A 21,836-nucleotide genomic window follows, 5' to 3' on the forward strand; every position below is an offset into this window, starting at 1 on the left:
ATTGTTAACAAGAATGCCCATGTCATCACTGTTAACCTTCATCTGGCCAAAGTTACCAGCTTCCCCAATTAATGTTACTTTTCTCTTCTTTCCAATACTCTGTTCTTAGGAAGCCAGTCACTAAACACTGGCTGTACTCAAGGTTGGGGGATATGGATTAAGCATTAATTCCTTTTTAAAATTCCCATTTTTGTAGAAAATTTACATTTCTGAGCATATATTGGCTCAGCTCATAAATAAATGTTTACTATTTTGTCTCTTTATGAGCAATTAGCAAATAATGTACTGCTCAACATACTTTAAAAGATTCTATTTTAATGATACTTTGTAACAAGATAAATATGCAAAGTAAAGCAACGGTCATACTGAAAATAAATGAAATGACTAAGGCCAACTGTGACATCATCTTCTTAAGAGGTAATGGTCATGTGCTTCGGAATATTAGGATGGAAAATAAGTCTGCAGGGAAAATTTGTACCTGGGGCTGAAGAGGTTTGTTAAATTGGTGAATTATGCCTTCAGAGCACTTTATAGCATACATTCCACTTTTTTTTTTTTTTTTTTTTTCGCAGACATACCCCACGCATACCTACATCACCTGAGTCACCAAATTTGGCCTGAAGAACCCCGGGCAGGACTATACTACAGCCGGCAGGTTGGTGCTTGAAAAGGATTAACCCCGCAGAGGTTTTGTAACTGGGCCATTTATAGAGCACCGCTGTCTCTGCTAAGAAGGAAGCTCCTTCCCCAACCTAGGAGCAGACAGCAGGTAAGCGTGCATCAGCAGCAGCAGCCCCATCCCTCCCCGCAGCCCCGCCCCTCCCCTCCCGCAGCCCCGCCCCTCCCCTCCCGCAGCCCCGCCCCTCCCCTCCCGCAGCCCCGCCCCTCCCCTCCCGCAGCCCCGCCCCGCGGCCTCGCGTCTTCCTTCCGGGTCGCGCTGGGCTGGGCGCGCTGCCGCGGTGCTGCAGTGCAGGAACCTGGGAGCCGCCCCCGCGCCCAGGCCTTCCCGCGCCGCCTGGCCCCGGGTGAAGCCCTCGGCGCGCGCCTCTCCCGGACCCTGCAGGGTACGGCCCTTCCTTTACTTCCCCCTCCTGAGGGTCTTCTGCGTCTTCCTCCTCCGTCTCTGGGGCGGGGCCGGGGCGGCGCGCAGTGTTGCGGAGAACAGTGGGCGCGGGGCCGAGGCCCCCTCCGCGCTCCTGCTCCGCTCGCGCTACTGCGCGCTTGCTGGGAATCTTGAGTGAGTGCAGCTTGGGTGCCTGGGCCGCTGCTTCCCCGCACCTGTGTCTGCAGGGCTCGAGGCCTCGTGCTGGCTGGTTGACACCGTGGGGTCTGCGCACATTGCCCACCTGGTGCGTGTGTTACCTGTTGCCCCCGACCCTTCTGTCCTGATTCTCCTGTGACACCTGATGTTTTCTGTCTACCATGCCCATGCCTTCTTTCTTAAGGACTGCCACAGGATGCCCGGCTGCAACCCAATTGCTATGTTTAGGGGTGATGACCAGCCACTTGTCCTCCTTGTCAACACGTTTGCGGTGGGGGTGGTTTTGCATTTCATTGCTTTCCCAAAGCTTCGGAATGCAGTCACTAACAGAAACGCACAGTTAATTAGAAAGTTAAGGTGATATAAACCTGTAGTTGTGTTGGCAATCTGCTGTCTGGCTTTATGCCCTTGGAGGGTTAGTACCATCTGATTGGGGGGGAGTCTCGGTGCTCTGATCAGTTCGAAGACGTGAGCTGCCTTTTCTGCTTCCTACGTGCACTTCTTGGCTTAAGTTCAGAATATAGGTACATTTTTCCCTTCCAGCTCACTTCATGCTTCTTTTGCCTTGTACTACATATTGGACCTGTTGGTTGAGTAGAGGGGCACCTATAGTCCTTTATCAAATACTAGGTTCTTGGAGGAAAGGTTCTTGGAGGAAAGGGAAAATACTAGGTGTCGTTGTCTGTCTAATGGCAGCGTGCATCACCTTTGTAATAGGCGCTCTCTGTTCATTGAATTGATTTCTTCCCGCACTTGAAAGTGCCATCGTTTTTTGAAATTGCTGACCTAAATTTTGGCTGTTCTGCCTTAAGCCCTGCATTTTCATATCCTTCCCTTCTATTACATACTTAAAAATCGGAGGGGTCAGGGCAGTGTAAGAAGGTTAATTTCTTTCACTCATACTATGATTCAGTAATTATAAATGTTATTAAAAGCTTATCTTTTTTTCCACATATGGTCAGTTAAAAACTGCTTCCTCTTTCTTTACTGTGTTAGTCTCACTGCCTCAGCCTTTTAATTTTGATGTAGTTTATATTTGCCATCTTAACTTCAGGATCTAACTTTGATGTTCTCTTAGAAAGGCTTTCACTGAATGGATTGTATATAAGTGCCCTTTTTTCCCCTGGTACTTGTATGAACTTACTCTATTTTATTATGCAGTAGGAAGTAAGGCTTCCCCTTTTCTGTTGTTAGGGGTGACTAACAACTTCTTAAGAAGTACACTATCATAGGCACAAGTTCCTATAGATTCTTGAGATCAAACTTTGGATCAGTGGTCTCTAACTTTCTGAAGTGATGCTATGCTGCTCTTGTTACTTTAGCTTTATAATGTGTTTTAATGGCTAGTGATTTGAACAATGATCAGCATAATGTAAAAGTTATGAAGTATTTTTAGAATGAACACGTTTAATGGGGACAAGTTGAACAGCTTTCTTGTTCTCCCCTTCCTGCTAAAGGTTCTTGCCTGTGCTTGAAATTATTTTAGCTTGCCTTTTCTGTGGTCAGTTGAACTGCTGGTGACCACTGTTAAATCCCTTGTGTTGCTCTCCAGAGTGGTACATAGAGAAGCAGCCTGACTCAGGTTCTGCATGTCTTCTGACTTTATATCTTGTTTTAGAGTGTGTATTGTGTCTCTTCATCAGCTATGATTCAGGACTTCTGTACCTGGTTTCAGCCATGGTAAGAGATGAGTGTTTATTGAAGTAATCACTCAGGTAACCTCTTGTCCATTTGTATTTTACCACCCCAACTGGATATCCCAAGGACAATAAACATTCAGGTATTTCTGTAGACACTTAAAAACACTGTTAGTCATAAATCAAGCAATACAGAAATAGCTGAAGGAAAAAGTAGAAATGTTGTGTACCCACGTACCAGGAACCCTGCTCCACAAAGATCATCACTGTTTGATAATTTGTTCTCACCTTCCAGATTAAAAATTTGCATAAATGTATATTTGTTTCATAAATGGAGGTGTACCATGTATCACTTTCTGCAGCTTCTACTTGTAATGACTGATGAGCATCTCTTTGTATCAGAGCATATAACATGTTGTCTTTTTGAAAGCCTTTTTGGTATTTTATTGTAGGAGTAGCCTAAAATTTATTTAGCTCCTCCTTTATTAACATTGAGAACTCTCCAAATTTATTTTTGTTACAAATGAAGTTATGGGATCATTTTTGTATGTTCAGTAGTCCTCCTTCTCTTCAGTTTCTCTTTCCTTGCCTGACAATGGGTACGTTGTCAGCCTCAGTTTGAAAATATTAAATGGAAAACTCCAAAACTAATCAATTTGTCAGTTTAAAATTGTATGCTATTCTGAGTAGCGTGGTAAAACCTCATGCTTTCCAGCTTCATGAGTCATATCTTTGTTCAGTGTATCCATGCATGTATTCAGTACCCGTTAGTCACTTGGTAGCCATCGTGGATATCAGATCAATTGTCATGGTTTTGCAGAGTTTGTGTGAAGTAACTCTTATTTTATTTAATAATGGGCCCAAAGCTCAGGAGTAGTGATGCTGGAAATTCAGATACACCAAAGAGAAGTTGTCAAGTGCTTCCTTTAAGCAAAAGATAAGTATGAATAGGAAAAAGTACGGTATCTATCTATCTATCTATCTATAGGGTTCCTACTATCCTTGGTTTTAGGCATCCACTGGGGGTGGGGAGAATCTTGAAACATATCCCCTTTAGATGGGGGAGGGCAGGACTACTGTATATATTTGCATGTTTGTTCATTTCCTCAGTATAAATACTAAAATTGCTGTGTCAATGAGTGCATATACATTTTAAATTCTCAGAGATTCTGACATAGTGTTCTTCAAAAAGGTTGAGAGTAAATTTTTATCACTCATAGGAATGCTACTTTTGTCATATCATTGCCAAGAATGGTCAAAAATCTAAGATTATACTCTACTTGGAGGTTAAGAGATTCATGGATATTGCAGAAGACATGAGACTTCTGGGTGAGAGACAAAGCACAGTAATAGCAATAGTCAGAGAGTGTCATCTTCCTGTGCTAAGCTCTGGAGCCCCAGTTTCTACAGAGAGATGTGACAAGAGCCGGATGACACTAGCAATAGGTTGTGTTACAGGAGAGGAATCCTGAGTTTAGGCTCTTTCATACTGGGATGGAAGAAACCTGCCTGACCGATGCCTTAAAGGGAGACATCATATTTGTTTTCCTGGATAGGAAATAAACCTGTGCTCTACTTCAGAGAGACCCCCCCCCTTTTTTTTTACCCACCAAGCCTGCTTGCTATATAAATACCATTGAAAAGATAATTTGAGACAAAGACCATCAGTGCCTCTGTTTATAAGACATGCAAAAGCTAGGACATCTGCAGTCTTTTGTCTTAAAACAATTGCTGCTAAGATGATGTGGTCATTTTTACAGTTAATAATTTCATGGATGAAAAATACTATTTATTAGTAGTTTATTGCATTTGTTTGCTTATTGATGGGGTTGAATATCTGTATTTGTTTATTGGCCATTTAAGAGTGTATGTTTTCATCAAACTGTGCACCAGGGTATATTATTTTTCAAATGCAAATTATACCCTGAAGTTAGTTTGGCAACGGTACACCATTTTAGTTAATTATTCTTTTAACTATAATATCTAACCATGACTGACCTGTGATATTGTACTTGTATTTTTGTTAAGACAAGATAAATATAAATCCCATTTATTTTTATTAGATAAATGTCCTCTGTTTCACTGTACAAAGATATATAGGTAGTATTTGGCCAAAGTAAATTTATGTAATTAGTGTGGCTTTAATAGTTGGAGACATTCTTTTTCTCTTCAACCAGATACTTCTAATTTTTATTATTCTTATTAAATATATGTTGTAGGCCTGCCAAATGAGTTCTTCAAGCTCACACTTCTTCCCATTCTGATGGTTTATTCTTACCTATCATGACATAATGCAGGAAGAGGTAAAAATGTAGATAATGTAGCATGGGCTATCTGCGTCTAAGACAATTTGTTTTATTACACCTGTATAATTAGAAAATGTCCTTTCTTGTCATTGTGTGAGACACCATACTGTGGGCAGGAAGAGGATTTCCAGATCCACTGTATCACAGAATCACCATTCTGTTCACCCCACACCTTTGCTTTTTTAAAAAATCATTGATTCCTCTTACTTTTCTGTTCTTCTTTCTACTAAAGTTTGATGGTAAAATATTTCAGAGGTTTAGATATGCTGTTAGAGAAACTTGGGGAAAGAAAGAGGAGTGTGACCAGATTTTACAGAGCTAACCATTACCAATTCCTAGATTAAACTGATTTTAAGTCCTAGGCCTTGTTTTCTGATAAATCATTTCTAGTCTGATTTAGTCACTACCATTTCTTACTTGGCACAGTAGAGGTTTCTGAAGGGTTTGCTGTGTTCCAGATTCTGTATCACTTCCTTGCCCTTTTTTTTTTTTTTGGTGTACTAGAGTTTGAACTCAGGGTCTTACTCTTGCTAGGCATGCACTGTATCACTTGAGCCACGCCCCCAGCCCTCTTGCTTTGTTATTTTTTGGACTTGCATTTTTGCTCAAGAGCGAAAAAAAAAAAAGAAGAGGGGCCTGGGATGGAGATCCTCTTTCCTTTGCCTTCCATATAGCTAGGATTACAGGTGTACAGCCACACCCAACTTATTGACTGAGATGGCGGTCTCCCTTATGTTTTGCTTAGACTGGTCTTGAACTATGATCCTCCTGATTTCTGCCTCCTGAATATCTGGGATTATAGGTGTAAGCCACCATGCTTAGTCCTAATCTCTTTGCATTTTTGAGGGCTACCTTGCTAACTAGAGGAGAAAGTACTGTTTACATATGATTTTTCAGGGTTTTCCCTCTGCTATTAGTTTTTTTTTTTTTTCTCCTAGTGGATTCCTCTGCCTTCTTCCTCTTCTTTACTTGCCTGAATTTTCAAGAAGCTTTGAAACTGGATAGGAGTCTTTATTCTACAGGCTGACCCAGTTAGAACTTAACAACTCCACCTGTGTGTTCTATATTGGGGCATGGTATTAGTCACCTTCCTGTCATTATAACAAAATACCTGAGATAACCAGCTTAAAAAGAGGAAGGTCTTATTGTGGTGCAGGTTTCAGTCATGGTCACATAGCCCTGCTGCTTTAGGCCTGAGATGGCACTGGAATAGCAGGAGTACCTGGTGGAGGAGTCCTGCTTAAGCAGAGAGAGGAAGGGACTGGTGCCACTGCTCTTTTCAGGACCATGCTCAGGGTGACCCCACTCCTTCATGCCAGGCTCCAAATGTCACAGGTTGGCAACCAAGCCCTCAACACATGGGCCTTTGGGGGACACTTATCAATCCACAGCAGGCCTTGCTAACTATAAAAAAGAATTTACTTAGCGGAAAAGAGGCACATAAAATCTTAAGATACTGTCCCCAGTAGTCGCCTTATGCATTGTTACATATTTTCAATGTTAGTTTCAAGCATATAGTACAATTAGAATGTAAAAGATTGGGGTGAAAGAGAGATGCTTTTGTGAACGCTCAGCCTTTGCTCCCCCGAAGCACATCTATTACCAGAACAATATTAACCTGCCTTTTTAACCTTGCTCTTAGATCCTCACCTCTTTTGGTTTGTCTCTTCTCTTATCTCTTAGGTTATCACTTTTTTTTTTTTGAAACAGGGTCTTTCTGTGTAACCCAGGCTGGCCTAGAACTCACTTATCCTCCCACCTCTACCTCCTAGGTACAGTTTTTACTTTCTAAAAAAACTTCTTTTTCATCTGTAGTTTTTCTAGTTTTCCATAATCAGCTTATGGTCTCATCATAGGTTTGGAGTGTTAAAATTACTGTATTTGAGAAAATAGGTTTTTTTTAACCCCTCCAGTCTTATCTTTCATGAATCTTTCTTTAATTTCAATCAGTTTCTTTGTGGCCAGAGTCAAATCTCTTTCATGTATTCAGGGGCTTCTTTTGACTAACAGAAGTTACCACTTTTTTACATTCTCTTTGAGCAGTAAAATTTCAATATGTGTACTATTCCTTCTTGGATAGCTTCAAAGAAGCACATACATTTGATTCTTACCTATTGTGTTTCAGTTTTTATCTTCCATTTTTCTCCTCTTTTTCTCTATGTCAAGATATGGAACTTTTTTTCACATGCACCTTATCTTGAAGAGTCACTGGTTTCACTTCTATGTTTATTTTAAACTTGTTTATTATAATTCTTTCTGCAGTCTCCATAAAACAAGACATATTTATTGAGTATGTATTGGTATGCTCTAGGACCTCTATTATAGTTAAGGTACATTTTCTGAACTTGAGAAATTCATAAACTGTTGAGATAGAAAAAAATAGCAGGTGAGAAATAGCAAATAATGTCTAATTGCAAAGAAAAAAGGAGTGGTGGGTAAATTTCTGAACCTAACCTTGATGCCTGGGTGAGAGGGTATAAGCAGAGGAGGGAAGAGGGCATTTTACCTAGCCTCAGCAGAAGACTTAAAGATGCCAAGGCATGAAGATACATTGCTGTTGAGGGCACCCTGAAGGTTCTGGTGGCTCTACACTGAGAGTGCTAAGTATGCAAAAGTGAAAGGAAGAGCAGAGACAGGAGCAGAGGTTGATGAAACCTTCTCATACATCATGTTATCAAGAAGACAACCTTTCTTTGAATGGTACCTCTGTATTTAAGAAAGAGTGCCGAGAAAGAAAACCCAGGAGGAGACTGAGAAGTTACTATGGAGGCAGGAGGAGATATGAGAATATGTGTTATCATAGAAACCTACAGGGAGTAGGCAGGAAAGGGGGCCCATGGTGAGAGTTGGAACAGATTCCAATGTAATTTTACCCTTTTCTCATTTTCCTTCATTCCTGTATGTTTAGATTTCTAGCTCAACAAGAAAAGTCTTTTCCTTAAAATAACATCTCTTGACCAGTTTTGGTAGGATTCAGATGTGATAAATGTTTAAGGTTTGGTCTTTTTTCTTGATTTTTTTTTTGTTGTATTATATACTCTGTTGCTTTTAGAATGGTGCTGCAAAGCTGTCTAAATCCTCCTTTTTTCTATCACTTCGTCCACATGCCTCTGGGCTATTTTGTGAGTAAGCATTGTGATAACTTGCCATTGGTATATGCTTGTGTCTTATTGTCTATCATTATCAACTTTTTCCATGTCTTCACTTTAATGAAAGTTGATTATCCTGTTTTGAGTTTTGTATTTGTTTTCCTGGTTCATTAATCACACTATAAACCTAGCTTTGCATTGTTTTGGCTGTAGATTATTCCGTTGCCTCTTTTTATTTCATGAAGTCCTCTTCCTTCCTTCTTTTCCCTCTGCAGAAGCACAAGCCGTCTTCTCGGCAATTCCTGCCATCCTGCTTCTCTCCGCCTCATCGACTCCCCATCTCACTTCAAATCTCAGTAGTAAACATATGTTCTCCCTTGTCTATACCTCTTAATTTCTCTTTTCCACTGTTACTGCTTTTCTGTAATTGTATTATTTAACATTGTTAAGCATTTTATAATATAGAAGATGCAGTGAAGATAAAGTTGTATTATAATAAAATTATGTGGTATGGAGCAAGGTGTTTCCCAAGGAATATAAATGACTCAAGATACAAGTTAAAATGACATGTTTTATATTCCTTGATTGTGCTGGTGTAAAAGTTCAGTGTGTGGTAGAGAATTTCGTACCTCCTAATCATTGTTGATAAATGATCGTATTAAGCAACAAATTAAGTGAAGACTACTTTATTTCTAATTCTGACTGAGTGGAAAATAATATTTTTATATGTTGTGGGAGTCTTTAAAGAAGCTTTTTGAATGGATTAGAAGAGAAAATGTCTCCATAAAGGTATATTTTATAATCATCCTTTTTGAGAAATTTAGTGTTCTAGGCTAGTATTTACTTATTTGCCCAGGCTGGGAAAAATTACTTTGCTTTTGAATCCCATTCTCCTTATAAGTTGGAATTGTTTTACCTTTTGCATTTGGTCCATTGCTCACTGGGAAATTCATTGTTTTTCACAAATTGCCTCTATGCCTTGGCAAAGATCCAGACAGCATGTGGACAATATATACTTCTGCATTGGTCTCGGCTACCCACTCACTAGTCCTGAGACAATGACTGTTCCCTGTTTCAACTTCGTTTCCCAGGAAAAGTAGAGGGAGCTGTCCTTTCTTCTCCATATGTTCTTCTTTACCCCTAAAACACTTTTATATATCATCTTAGTAGATTGAAAGTGGATTTAGAAGCAGTGAAGGGTGTTAGCTGTGGATTTGCACATTTTCCTGCTTTGTTTCTATGCTTTATGTTCAAAAACAGGTTTTAACTTATATAACATCTGAATAGCATTGATAGAAAACAAATGATAGCACTGATAGAAAACAAATAAATATATTTGCTTTGTTTTTCTTAATTATAAGTTTTTAAATTCCACTGCTTATAGAAAACCTAGTTGCTGTGGTGATTTTATCTATGGTTAAGCAAAGAGAAGAAATGTCCAAATAAAGAGAAAAAGGGGCAAAGATGCAATGCATTTAAGCTCTGTTACTTCCAGTCCCTTAGCATATCTTGATACCACCAGAGTTTTATTTTAACTTCCTCCCTCTCTCTCCTCTCCCCCCTATCCTCTTTCTGTCTTCTTGTTTTAGACATGGTCTCCCTATGTATCCTAGGCTGGCCTTAACTCTCAATCCTCCTGCCTCAGCCTTCTGAGTGCCAGGATTATAGGCATGTGCCATCACAACCAGATTTATTGTAACTTTTCTTTTACCCCCAGCCCCATTTTTACCCACACTGATCTGCATCCTTTGTCTCAGAAACTTAAGGTATTGGTGGACTAAAGGTAGAGATGGTCTCTCCCTTGGGACACTGGGGGAAGTTCTACTTTCATTGGTAAGTTCTGTGGTTTCAACAATGACAGCCATGTGCTGTCTATAGCAATAGGAAAAAGGCAATAGACAGAATGTTCCTTACATCATGATTACAACTAAATAAAAAATACAACTCAAAAAGAAAACAAAAAATGTAATAATTTTAGATTGGGGGCAATGTTAATGGTAGTTTTAGTTTTCTGTTTTAAAATACTGAATTACATCACCTTTATAATTACAGTTTTGTTAAAGAAAATAAAAAAATTGTTTTACATCTAAAAAACTGCAATTGCTTTCCCAATGTACCATACACTGCTTTTCCTTCATTCCAAAAAATTAGTCATTTTAGCTTTATTTTTAAAAAATTAACTAAATACGATTTTTATCTAGAGTTTGGAAAAAAAAACCCAAAGCATCCATTTTGCATTTCTGTACTGAAGAATCTTAGACATATAACACATGTATTTATGATTTATAGCTCAGCTTTTATATATGTTGTCTTGATGCAAATTTTACTTAATTCTAACTCAGCTTAAAAATAATATTGCCCATATGACAGTCTTTCTGATTTTGATATTATCCTATAGTCTGCAATGGTAAAAATAGTTGAGGAATGTTATCAGGTTTGTGTCTTGTTATATTAAGAAAAAATTGACTTTCACATCACAATTTGTCTCAATCTTCTTTTTGCCAGAAATGGTTGTGATAATTCATATAAATGATGCTAATTTAGTTTAGAGCTGTTTCTTTGCTTTTATTAAACTGTTTTGCTTTCTGATAAATACATTTTTTAAATGAAGTGGAAGGAGTTTAGTTGTGGAGTGAGAAGTGATGTCCAGAGATCACACAGTTAACTCCTCCATCCATTCTGACCCAAGTATCATTATGCAGCACATAACTGTATTTTAATAGTTTGTTACCCTTCTCCAGGAAAAGTCTAATTCCAATTGTTCTACTGTTTCTTTTTCTTAGGAGTATAAATTCCTCCCTTTTGTGGTTCATTTTTTGGTTAGTCTGTAACTTTTTTACTGTGATGCAGTAAGGCTGTGGTCTGTTCTGTGTGGAAATATCCCTGCATAGAGGTTTCACATTTGTGCCTATTTTTGGTTTGGGACTGACTTCCGTTTTTAATTTTTTTTACTTGGGAATGTGGTGGGATTCAAGATCATGAAGTTAGTGTGAATTTAGACTCTGTGCATGGTGTATTACCTAATAGTGTTCTGAAATCCTCTGGTGACTTTCCCCCATTGTCTCAGTTTATGTCGTAACTTCTTGGGCTTCCTGGAGGTGAGCTAAGTTTTCACAGTCCTGGTTTCATGGATGTGGTGATCCTTTCTGAGTTTTGGCTTCATGAAGATTCTTCCAATGTGATCTGTTGTATTGAGATAATTTTTCCCTGCATGGTCTTCTTGTAACCATTATGGCTAATAACCAATTCTGCATGTCAGGTTAACTTCAGCTCCTGTCCTCTGCTTTTGATTTTCCTCTTCTTGTCTCACAATTGTTCATTCTCTGTAGTTGTTTCAAGCTCAGCTCTTTATGTACTGTTTAACTGGTTGGTACATTTTATCAAGCATTTCTGAGTTTGGACCTGGCTGAGATTGAAAGGCAGGCAGAAGGATGCCTTGTATAAATTTAAATTATCTGAGACTTTTATAAATTTGTTTTTGTTTTCTCATCACCTTTCTAGTAACATGTCAAATATTTTGTAGCTACTGTTCATTGAGGACTTTTAAGAAATGAAGACCTTTGGCTGGACTCTCAGCAAATTTACTCCAATATAGAACCTCGTGGAACTAGGTCTAATACAAATGCAGTACCATTTGGTGCTGAAAGAAGCTCACGAATGTGGAATAAAATGGTTGGAAAAGAAATAATAGAGTAATTGAGACTTAAAGTAAAATATGAAGGGCTGTTAGAACTTGACTGGGGTTTCTGGGTTAGATAAAGAGATCCGTCTAGCTTGAGGAGCACCTTAAAATACTAAATCAAGGAATTTTGATTATGACTTGTATGTCAGAAAAAGCCATTGGAGGTTTTTGAGTGGGAGAGACATCTAATGCATGTTGTATTTTATAGTCTTAGCACAAAAGTTTTAGAGGTGAGTACACTGCTATACTTTAAAAAAAGCAATAGTTTTTCTTTCTTGGGTGTGTGTGTGTGTGTGTGTGTGTGTGTGTGTGTGTAGTACTGGAGTTTGAAATCTGGGCCTCATGCTTGCTAGGCTGGCACTCTACCACTTGAGTCACTCCACCATCCCCTCCTTTTATTTAGGAGAAGTTAATCTCAAGACTGTACAGGTACCAAAATAAGTATGTTTGATTTCCTTGTTTATATTGATAAGAGGTTGCCTACACAGGCCAGGACTGTATTGTGAGTGGAGCTGGCTGGAAATAAGAGTGTCTTCTGAAAGCTCAGGCCTTTTGGGGTCTTCTTGAATGTTAAAGGTTATAAACTAGGTAAAATTTAAAAACACTACTTGACCCCAGTAAAATATGTCTGCAAGCATAGTTTGAAACAAAGCTATGGTTTGTAACCTCTTATACATAGGGTTCATTACCGTATTTTTATTGTATTCTGTCATAAAAATTTACAAAACTATATAACAAAAAATTCAGAAAAAATGTAGACCTTGTAGTATGGCTCAAGTAGTAGAGAGCATGCTTTGCATGCATGAAGCCCTGAGTTCAAACTCCAGTCCCACCAAAAACACCCCCAAAATGTCTCTTATTGGCCCAAACAATCTATACACATGTAAGTAAATATAAAAATGATAAAATAAAAAAATTAAAAATGTAGCTTGTTTGATTAAGTTCAGTGTCTAATAAGTGACTATTTGCTTATAATAATAATTTTTCAAAGATACTTGGTCCCCTGATTTGAAAATAAAATTGTTTTCTAAAATTTATATCTTATAGGCAAAAGAATGTCACATTTCAGCATTTAAACCTGAAAGCAGAATGCAAATTTTAGGCCCATGGATGAGTGCCAACTGCTGCATTTCCCCTGTGCATTCTATGACCATTCTCTCTGGGGTGAGTGATTTCTAAGAGTAGCTGGCAACAAACCAGATGCCAGCCAGCCGAGAACTGCCCTAACAAATAATGCTAAGAGTTATAAATTAAATACTGTCTAGTGATTCTGTGATGTGTAGGCAGTTAATTTAGTTGGTCTGAATTAGCTGTCAGCTCAAAAAACTATATTCCCATAATGTGAAATCTGTACTTAGTATGTTTGGAAGAGAAGAATAATTAAAAATAGGGAATCATTTGTTAAAATGTGAAGTTATGGCAGTACCTAAGATGGTTTTAAATTTATAGCAGTATTTTAGCAGTTTGCTACATTTTAAATAATTTTAATTTTCAGAGTTCAAGGACTTGGTATTTTTTGAATGGTGGTTATAACTTTATATAAAATCAGGCTTTGGGGTTCATACATCTTCCATTGTCTTATGATATCAGTTTTGCTTCCATTTAGCATAAAGTTAGATAGATTTATAACATTTAAGTTTCCTGTAAATCCATTAGACAAATTATACCAGAGATTCACATTTAAAGTTTAAAACTTTTTTTTTCAAAGTTTCATTCTGGGAAATTACACTTAGGGTAAAGCCTCTTTGTTACCTTATCCATGCATTTTTCTGCTTGCTTAAATTATTTTATTTCACCAAGCCATTCATTTTTTAGAACATCCTTCAGAGTTCATGCGTCTTACTGAGGACACCTGACCTTTTGAAGCTTCATAATTCACAACTAGATGTCACCAGTCTTTCCCATGTTAACAGTTCTGACTATGTTTTATTATATGTGCCTTCGGCGCCGAGCCAGGACAGCTACAAGAGGAGAAGTGATGAACAGTCACAGAACTATCATATCAAATAGTCGGACTTCCCCTCTCAATGCAGAGGTCGTCCAGTATGCTAAAGAAGTAGTGGATTTCAGCTCCCATTATGGAAGTGAGAATAGTATGTCGTATACCATGTGGAATTTGGCAGGTGTACCAAATGTATTCCCAAGTTCTGGTGACTTTACTCAGACAGCTGTGTTTCGTACTTATGGGACATGGTGGGATCAGTGTCCTAGTGCTTCCTTGCCATTCAAGAGGACACCACCCAATTTTCAGAGCCAGGACTATGTGGAACTTACTTTCGAACAACAGGTGTATCCTACAGCAGTTCATGTTCTGGAAACCTATCATCCTGGAGCAGTCATCAGAATTCTGGCTTGTTCTGCAAATCCTTATTCCCCAAATCCCCCAGCTGAAGTAAGGTAAGACTCATTTTTAATGACTTAACTCATATGACTGAAATGTTTTGGTTGTTTTAATACTAGAGGTGTATTTTTATTGGAAGTATTTTCTTAAGTAATTTTTAAAAATTAGATTTTGAAAAATTTCCTTAATTTTCTGGTGGGGAAGAAAGATCACACACGCATGAAGATTTAACGCATGCTTTCTACCTATAGCATATCACAGTACATTATTCTCAGATGGTGTCATTTGCTTGTCATAGAATTTACCATGAATGAAAGTACAGTGTGAGCTAATAGGGACATGGGCCAGTCTGAGAAGTTAGAGGAAATACGAACTTCTAAAGGATTTGCAACCAGGCATCATGTTACTGCTTTTAATACTTTGGGCCACTCAGAATAGGCCTGCACAGTGACACGTTAGAGGAATCCTAAGGAATAAGCTTTCATGGTAGGTGGAAGTTTTTGTAACAAGCAAATTCATTTAAAAATAAGTGTTACTTTAAGTAACTTATGCATTCTCAGTATACGCCAATTTACATCATTAATTGGCATATCAGTTGCCCTCTCGTTTTTGTAGCTCAGCCTCATTATTAAAAAATATAATTATTTCACTAGATGATATAATCACATAGGCCAGTAATCTAAAAAGTACATAATTCTGCCTTGCTCATAACCTGTTCTCCATGTGCCCCCAAACAAACAGTTTTTATCAGCTTTTTGTATTTTTACAGAGTTTCTTTGTGCAGATATAAGTAAGTAGAAATATATTTTTATTGTCTTTATTCACAAGGTAAACATACTCTTTACATTATTTTGTACCTTACTTGTTTCACTTAGTAGTATATACGGAATCTATTCATAACAATACAAAGAGAGCTTCCCCATTCTTTCCTACAGTTGTAAGTAATGCATAGTGCATATGTACCCTTACTTATTAACTAGTCCTCAATGGATGAGTAATTAGTTGTTTCTGGTACTGTTGTAAACATTAATTCAGGGACTAACCTGTTCGTAAGTCACTTCACCTGTGCTCAACTTGTGTCCATGAGATGTGCTTCCTAGACGAGCTACTTGCCCAAGGATATGTACATTTGTAATTTTGATCAGTTATGCCAAATTTCCCTCTAAGGCTTTGTGCCTATTTATACTCCCACTGGCAATATAAATATATATATGTTTTGCCAAGTCCTTACCTACAGAGTGGGTTAATCAATTTACTATTTTTGTAATTTATTAGGTGAAAAATTTTAATGTTAACTTTGTTAAAATTCCTACATTATCCCTAAAATTGAATAATTTTTCATATGTTTAAGGGCCATATGTTTAATTCCTTGAATTAATCTGATCACACTATTTACCATTTTTCTATTACTTATTAATCTTTTTAGTTTTTACATCATTATATTACCCTTAACTCACTCATTCATTAAGTATTTTAGTGTCTACCATGTGCTAGGAATTGTAGGTATTGAGGATACATCAATGAACAGTGGACAAAATAAACAAAAATCCTGGTCCTTATGAGCTTATTCTAGCTTGCCCACGAGCTATAGGACTCCGGCTACCAGTGTAGGAGTGGGCAGAGATTGGTGTCTCTGTCCTAAATTATGAGGGGACTCCTCCACAGCCTGTCAGGAAACAAATACAGCTGAATTAAGTTGTAGACTGTGAAAATAATCTTTACTTGTTCTTTTTATTATTTTTTTCTTTATTCATTTATTCACATGTGCATACATTGTTTGGGTCATTTCTCTCCCCCTGTCCTGCAATTCTTTTTAGAACTCCTTTGATAATTCATTGTAAAAAGAACTACTTTGATAATTTACTGCATACAGTGTTGGTAATGAGTTATTTAAAATACACACAGAAAACCAGCATCTTTTAATATACAGATTTTTTTTCTGAGAGGAAAAAAAGAAAATTGGGCAAGATTTTTTCATATGCAAGAATTGTTTTATTAGAATTGTCATTCTTTACCTGTTTCTTACAAAGTAACCCACATTTTTTCTTAAAAATTGAACATATTTGGGATGGAATATATGAAACATAGTATCTTTTCTTCAGTCTAAAGTATAATGACTATATAACTGGGTTTGAGTATAAATCAGGTTCTTGGGTTCTTTAGTGTTGCAGTATATGATTGTGGTTAAATTTAAAACTTTATTATAGATGGATCTCTGATTTGCTTTCCAGATTTTTAGCTTTATCCGTAGGAAAACACCACTAAACCTTAAGAGAAAAGCAATATGACCAATATGTATTACTGCAATGTAAGGAAAGGTATTTTTAAGTTTTACTGATTATGAACTCGATAGATGTTTTGTGGGTAAAAAAAAATACAGAAAAAAAGAGAACATACATAGAAAACTATCTGGAATTCTTCTGCCCAGATTTAATAACTGTTAACATTTTGGTGAAATTCTTTAGACAGTGAGAAACATTCACTGAACACTCTTTCTGCCAGTTCACTCCTGGGTACAAAACAGAGTGAGACAAAGGTGGTTCTTGTTCTCTGCACTCACTGGCAGCCTGGAAGAGCACCATGAGGTTGTGGGGAGCATGTACTGGCTGAGGGGAGAACCTAACCTGCAGTGTTTAGGAAGGGATAATCTTTATTTCCTCAGGGAAGTGAATTCTCTGAGAACAAGGATTGGGGGAGGCTCTAGTGTGGCTAAGAAAGGTGGAAAAGGAAGGCACATTCAAAGCTGAAATCCTGGTGTTTGAAGGAGTGAGAAAAGACCAAAAGTACAGAGAACAAGCTATTGGGGGCTATAAACCTGGAAGGATCTTATTAAAAACTAGGGGTTTTTAGAGTTTGGGATTTTACAACTATCCAACTTCCCAGAAGCAGATCTTGAGATTATCGTTTCTGTCCAATTATTTATTGTACAAATGCTCTAAGGCAAACCAGTAATGAGAGAGGAAAGCACAACAGAGAAGGAGAAGTCAGGTGAGGATGCAGTTTAATATGAAGTTTCAGCTTCCTGCACCAGTCCCCCTGTACTTGTCAGTATATGGCTACCATGGTCTAGAGGAGTGAGAAGGATGACTGAAAATCTTTGGGCATATGCCACTTTCTGGATGAAAAGGCTCCCGGAGCCTAACGTAGAGAACGAGGTTGTAGGTGTCAGCCACTGGGAGTGTAGCAAGCCCATCTATAAGATGGGCACAGGAACTGAAGAGATTCAATGGGAGAAAGGAGTCAGATACTATAAGGTAGTAAGTAGAATAATGGTTATAAAAATTAGAGAACTCATGCAATTGTTTCATTGTTTATATTGCTAAATAAACAGACATTTAAAAGAAAAATGACATAGCAACATCTTTTATTATTGCTATCATTTTATAAAAGAAACCTCAGTTTATACCAAGAAATTAGCATGATCAGAATCTTGAATTACCAGTCTTAGCAGTTGGTGATTTTACAAGAGCGTGTGTGAATTTGTACATGTATTCCGTTTTCACATTTAGCCATGGACAACATCATGGCACTCTTGTGTGGAAACAACTGGGCTATCCTGCCTATTGTTTTAATTGAGCACGTGGTTTTATGCCCTCCTTAGGAGTTCACCAACAAGTATGTGAGAGTAGGTCAGGAATTTGAAGGAAACGGACTTCTTGTAGAATAAAACATTCAAAATTTCATTGGATTATTTTTCTTTGTTCAGCCAATGAAATAGAAAAGTTATAGGTAGTTCTATCAGATCCCAAAGGTTTTGTTGACTTTTGCCTAGTATCTTCTTAAAAGGAAAAGAAAAGAGGTAGTGTAGAGTGTCCTGATCCTGAGGATAAGGTCTTAAAGGATGCGTGTATAGGAGTCAGAAAATAGACTAGCCTCGGGTTACAGTTTGGAAGAAAGAGGAAAAGGGAGGGAGAAAATGACAAATTGAGGCCGTAGTAAAGAACTGATTGGAATTAAGTTGGGGGTGATGAAATTTAATGATGTACATTTTTTGAGTGTCAAAAGCACTTTTACTATCTAATGAAGTTAAGAAAGAGCGAAAGCAATAGGCTGTCACAGAGAGAACTTGCTGTCAAAGAAAGTTGCTTAAGCAGCAACCTCACAAATTTGTTGAAGTCTGGTCCCTAACTTTGTGGGCTAACAAACATGATTTTGTCATTTAAATTATATTTGACCAGACCCTACATACAGAATGGCAGTTTGTTAGTTTCTAATTATAGATGGGCTGGAATGTTGTCCCGTAAATACAGATATTTGATGGCTTTATTTCTAAAGTTCAGGAGAGAATCTGCAAAAATGACAAGTATGGGATAATTATAAGGGTTCTATATACTGTAGAAGTTCCTATTGTTATCTTTCCCTATTCTGAGGGTCCTGGTTCTCTTGGTGATATAAACATAGCCAATTCCCATTGAATATCCCACTTCTGAGTGTATATCCAGAGGAAATGAAATTATACCAAAGAGGTACGTACATTTTCATGCTTATTGCACCATTATTCTCAGTAACTAAGTAATCTGCTTAGGTGTCTATTAACGGATGGATAAAGAAAATGTGGTATATATGCTCCATGTAGTACTATTCAACCATAAAGAAGAATGGAGTCCTGTCATTTGCTGCAGAATGCGTGGAACTGGAGAACATGTTAAGTGAAATAAGCCCGACACAGACAAGTACGACATGTTCTTTATCCTATATGGAAGCTAAAAAAAATTGGCCTGAAAGTAGAGTAGTGATTACTAGAAATTGAGAAGGGTTTTGGGGAAGAAGGTGGAATAGGGAGGTTGCATTTGATCAGTGTAGGCTAAATGTATATTTGGAAATGTCACTCTGAACTCCATAAGTATGTACTATTAATACGTGTTGGTAAATTAAAAAAATAAAAATGAATAAAAGAAAAAAAGAGTTCCCATTGAATGTATGCTTTTATTCCTGAAGGTAGAAATTACCATACTTCCCTTCTCCAGTCTTCCACAATTGGGGCTCTATACCCTTCTTGGCCTAAAGACCATTAGGGTAGTTACATCACTAGCTTTCATGGTTTAGATTTCTCCTTTGAGTTTCAGGTCTTTGGTCTGTGTCAATTTCTATATGCCTTATTGTGGTTAATCAGTTTTTATGTAGACCTCAGAAGGTCATTGGGTCAAGGAAATGAACCAACAGTTTATTGGGGGATTAAAAAAAACACATATTATTAATATATAAAACTTTAAGTGTTATTAATAATTAGTGATTTATAAATTTCATCATGAGGAAGTATCTAAATGCTGGTCTTCAGATACCTCTGAATAGTCTAGTTTTTAAACTGAACAATGTGACATCTGACAAAAAAACAAGGGAGAGGTATTGGGAGAGGACTTATAAAAATAATTTAAGTAGTAGTATCTATGGCACTTAGTTTTTATCATTAGTAATTAGAGATTACTCTAAACAATAGATAATGCTTTCAGTGGTCAGTTGCCATGAGATTTTTGGAAAGCAATTTGTAGTATGTTTTGAGAGACTTAAAAATACTCTTTTACATAAAATTTAAAATTCTGCTAGCCAAAGTAAATAATTACATGTTTCTAATATTCTTGGCAGTGTTAGAAAATAGTATTAGAGAACTAGATAATTAGGACATACATGAGAATATTAAATCCCTGATGATATGTTGTGAAGAATCCTTAAATGATTTTGGAAAGTAGGTTTATAAGAAGGCTTATGTGGACATGGACTATGAGCAAATGATGGGCAAATGATAAATTTCATTGGGGCAGACAACATGAGCAAAACAAAGGTAGGAATAAGTTTACTGTACAAAAACAAATGACCGATTTGGCTGGGATGAGATGGAATTGTTCTTATTGATTATGTGTTAGATACTTGCTAGGCACTAGGAATACAAGGATGACTAAATGATTACAAAGTGGAAATTCAGGAGGAGGGCATTTACAAGAGACAATTTTTCTGAAAAACACTGCAAAACTTAAAATGACTGCCTTGAAAAAAAAAAAGAGAAAAATGAAGGATAACATGAAAGTTTTGAGTTTGTTCTGAGGCCAGTACAGAAAGCTAGAGAAGGAGAGCTTTGTGAGACAAGGTGATTGCTTTAGTTTCTGCAGTTGACTAAGGATATGCACATAAGAGAGCTTTATCCTGTGTGGTTTCTTGCTTAAGGTTTACTTGCTCTGTAAAACTGAATGCTGTCCCTCAGATATGCCTGACTGCCTGTTCTAGTCTGTAAACTGACCAATGTGAAATCTGCACAAAGAGAGAGAGAGAGAGAGAGAGAGAGAGAGAGAGAGAGAGAGGGAGGGAGGGAGAGAGGGGGACTGTAGGGGACTTGTAGAAAAAATTTAAGTAGTAGCATCTGTGACACTCAGTTTTTTTTTTTTATTTTAACATTTTTTCATATCCTTGAAGTGATCCTCATGCTTGGCTCTGTTCTCTTTACTTGACACCTTTGTTTCACTGTAATGTATTGGAATGGACCATTACCACTATAAATCTCTTTCTGACCTGTATTATAGGGAAGTTTCTTTCTTTGGCAGATGGGAGATTCTTTGGTCAGAGAGACCTACGAAGGTGAATGCTTCCCAGGCTCGCCAGTTTAAACCTTGTATTAAGCAGATAAATTTTCCCACAAATCTTATACGACTGGAAGTAAATAGTTCTCTTCTGGATTATTACACTGAATTAGATGCAGTTGTGCTACATGGTATGAAAGACAAGCCACTGCTTTCTCTCAAGACTTCACTTATTGACATGAGTGATCTAGAAGATGATGATTATGAAGAAAAGGATGGTTGTGGAATGGACAATCTTAACAAAAAGTTTAGCAGTACTGCCCTCAGGGAAGGGCCAAATAATGGATATTTTGATCAACTCCCATATGAGGTAAGCCAGATATATTCAGTAGAAAAATCAAACATAATGCTAGAGTTTGACATGTTTAGATATTAATGTTTACTTTGCTAGATACTCTGATTATGGGCTGTAGTATGGACAAGACTGTCGACCAATAATGAGCAACAGTTATGCCATCCCTTTGTGTCATAGTCAAAAAAGAGCATGTCAGAATGAAGGGAGATTATAAATTATTATGGGTATGGTCTGTTGTAGCTTACTTTTTGAGAGGTAACTAGTGGAGGAGGAGCAGAGTGAGAAGTTTCTGTTTATGGCACAGGTTGGGAGAGATTTCAGCATGTTTATGTGCTAAAGGGAAGGAGTCAGTAAAGAAAGCTTCAAATACATGCAAATGGTTTAATCAATACAACAAACTCCTGTGAAAGAAACCAGGAGATAGAATCAGTATTCCTAGAAGGACATCAATTAGCTGTGGCAAAAAAAAAGAGTTCTATGTGAACAGTCAATGCAATAAAACATGCTGAATGATGTCACAGAATAGATACTGTTTCTTTTTCATTAGCTTATAATAGCTGTACAGGGGGATGCATTGGGGCAGTTATACATGTGCTTACAATGCGTCCTACTTAGATTCACCCCCTCCAAGGTCCTCCCTCATCTACTCTTCTCTC

General features: G+C 37.5%; 1 protein-coding gene across 3 annotated transcripts in view; it reads left to right on the forward strand.

Moving 5' to 3' along the window:
- The first annotated feature begins 927 nt into the window (after positions 1 to 927).
- The window catches only part of Fbxl4 (F-box and leucine rich repeat protein 4), a 64,945-nt gene continuing 44,036 nt past the window's right edge, over positions 928 to 21,836 (forward strand). For 2 of the 3 annotated variants that reach the window (XM_074077895.1, XM_074077897.1), the window contains exons 1-4: positions 928 to 1,064; positions 13,023 to 13,139; positions 13,791 to 14,372; positions 20,850 to 21,195. In XM_074077895.1, coding sequence (XP_073933996.1) covers positions 13,861 to 14,372; positions 20,850 to 21,195 — 858 coding nt within the window. In that variant the 5' untranslated portion in view covers positions 928 to 1,064; positions 13,023 to 13,139; positions 13,791 to 13,860. Of the gene's footprint in view, positions 1,065 to 1,324; positions 1,350 to 13,022; positions 13,140 to 13,790; positions 14,373 to 20,849; positions 21,196 to 21,836 lie in introns of those variants that run through there. The other variant, XM_074077896.1, reaches the window with a different exon arrangement.

This window comes from Castor canadensis, chromosome 1 (genome assembly GCF_047511655.1).
Source record: "Castor canadensis chromosome 1, mCasCan1.hap1v2, whole genome shotgun sequence".
Taxonomy (NCBI): Eukaryota; Metazoa; Chordata; class Mammalia; order Rodentia; family Castoridae; genus Castor; species Castor canadensis.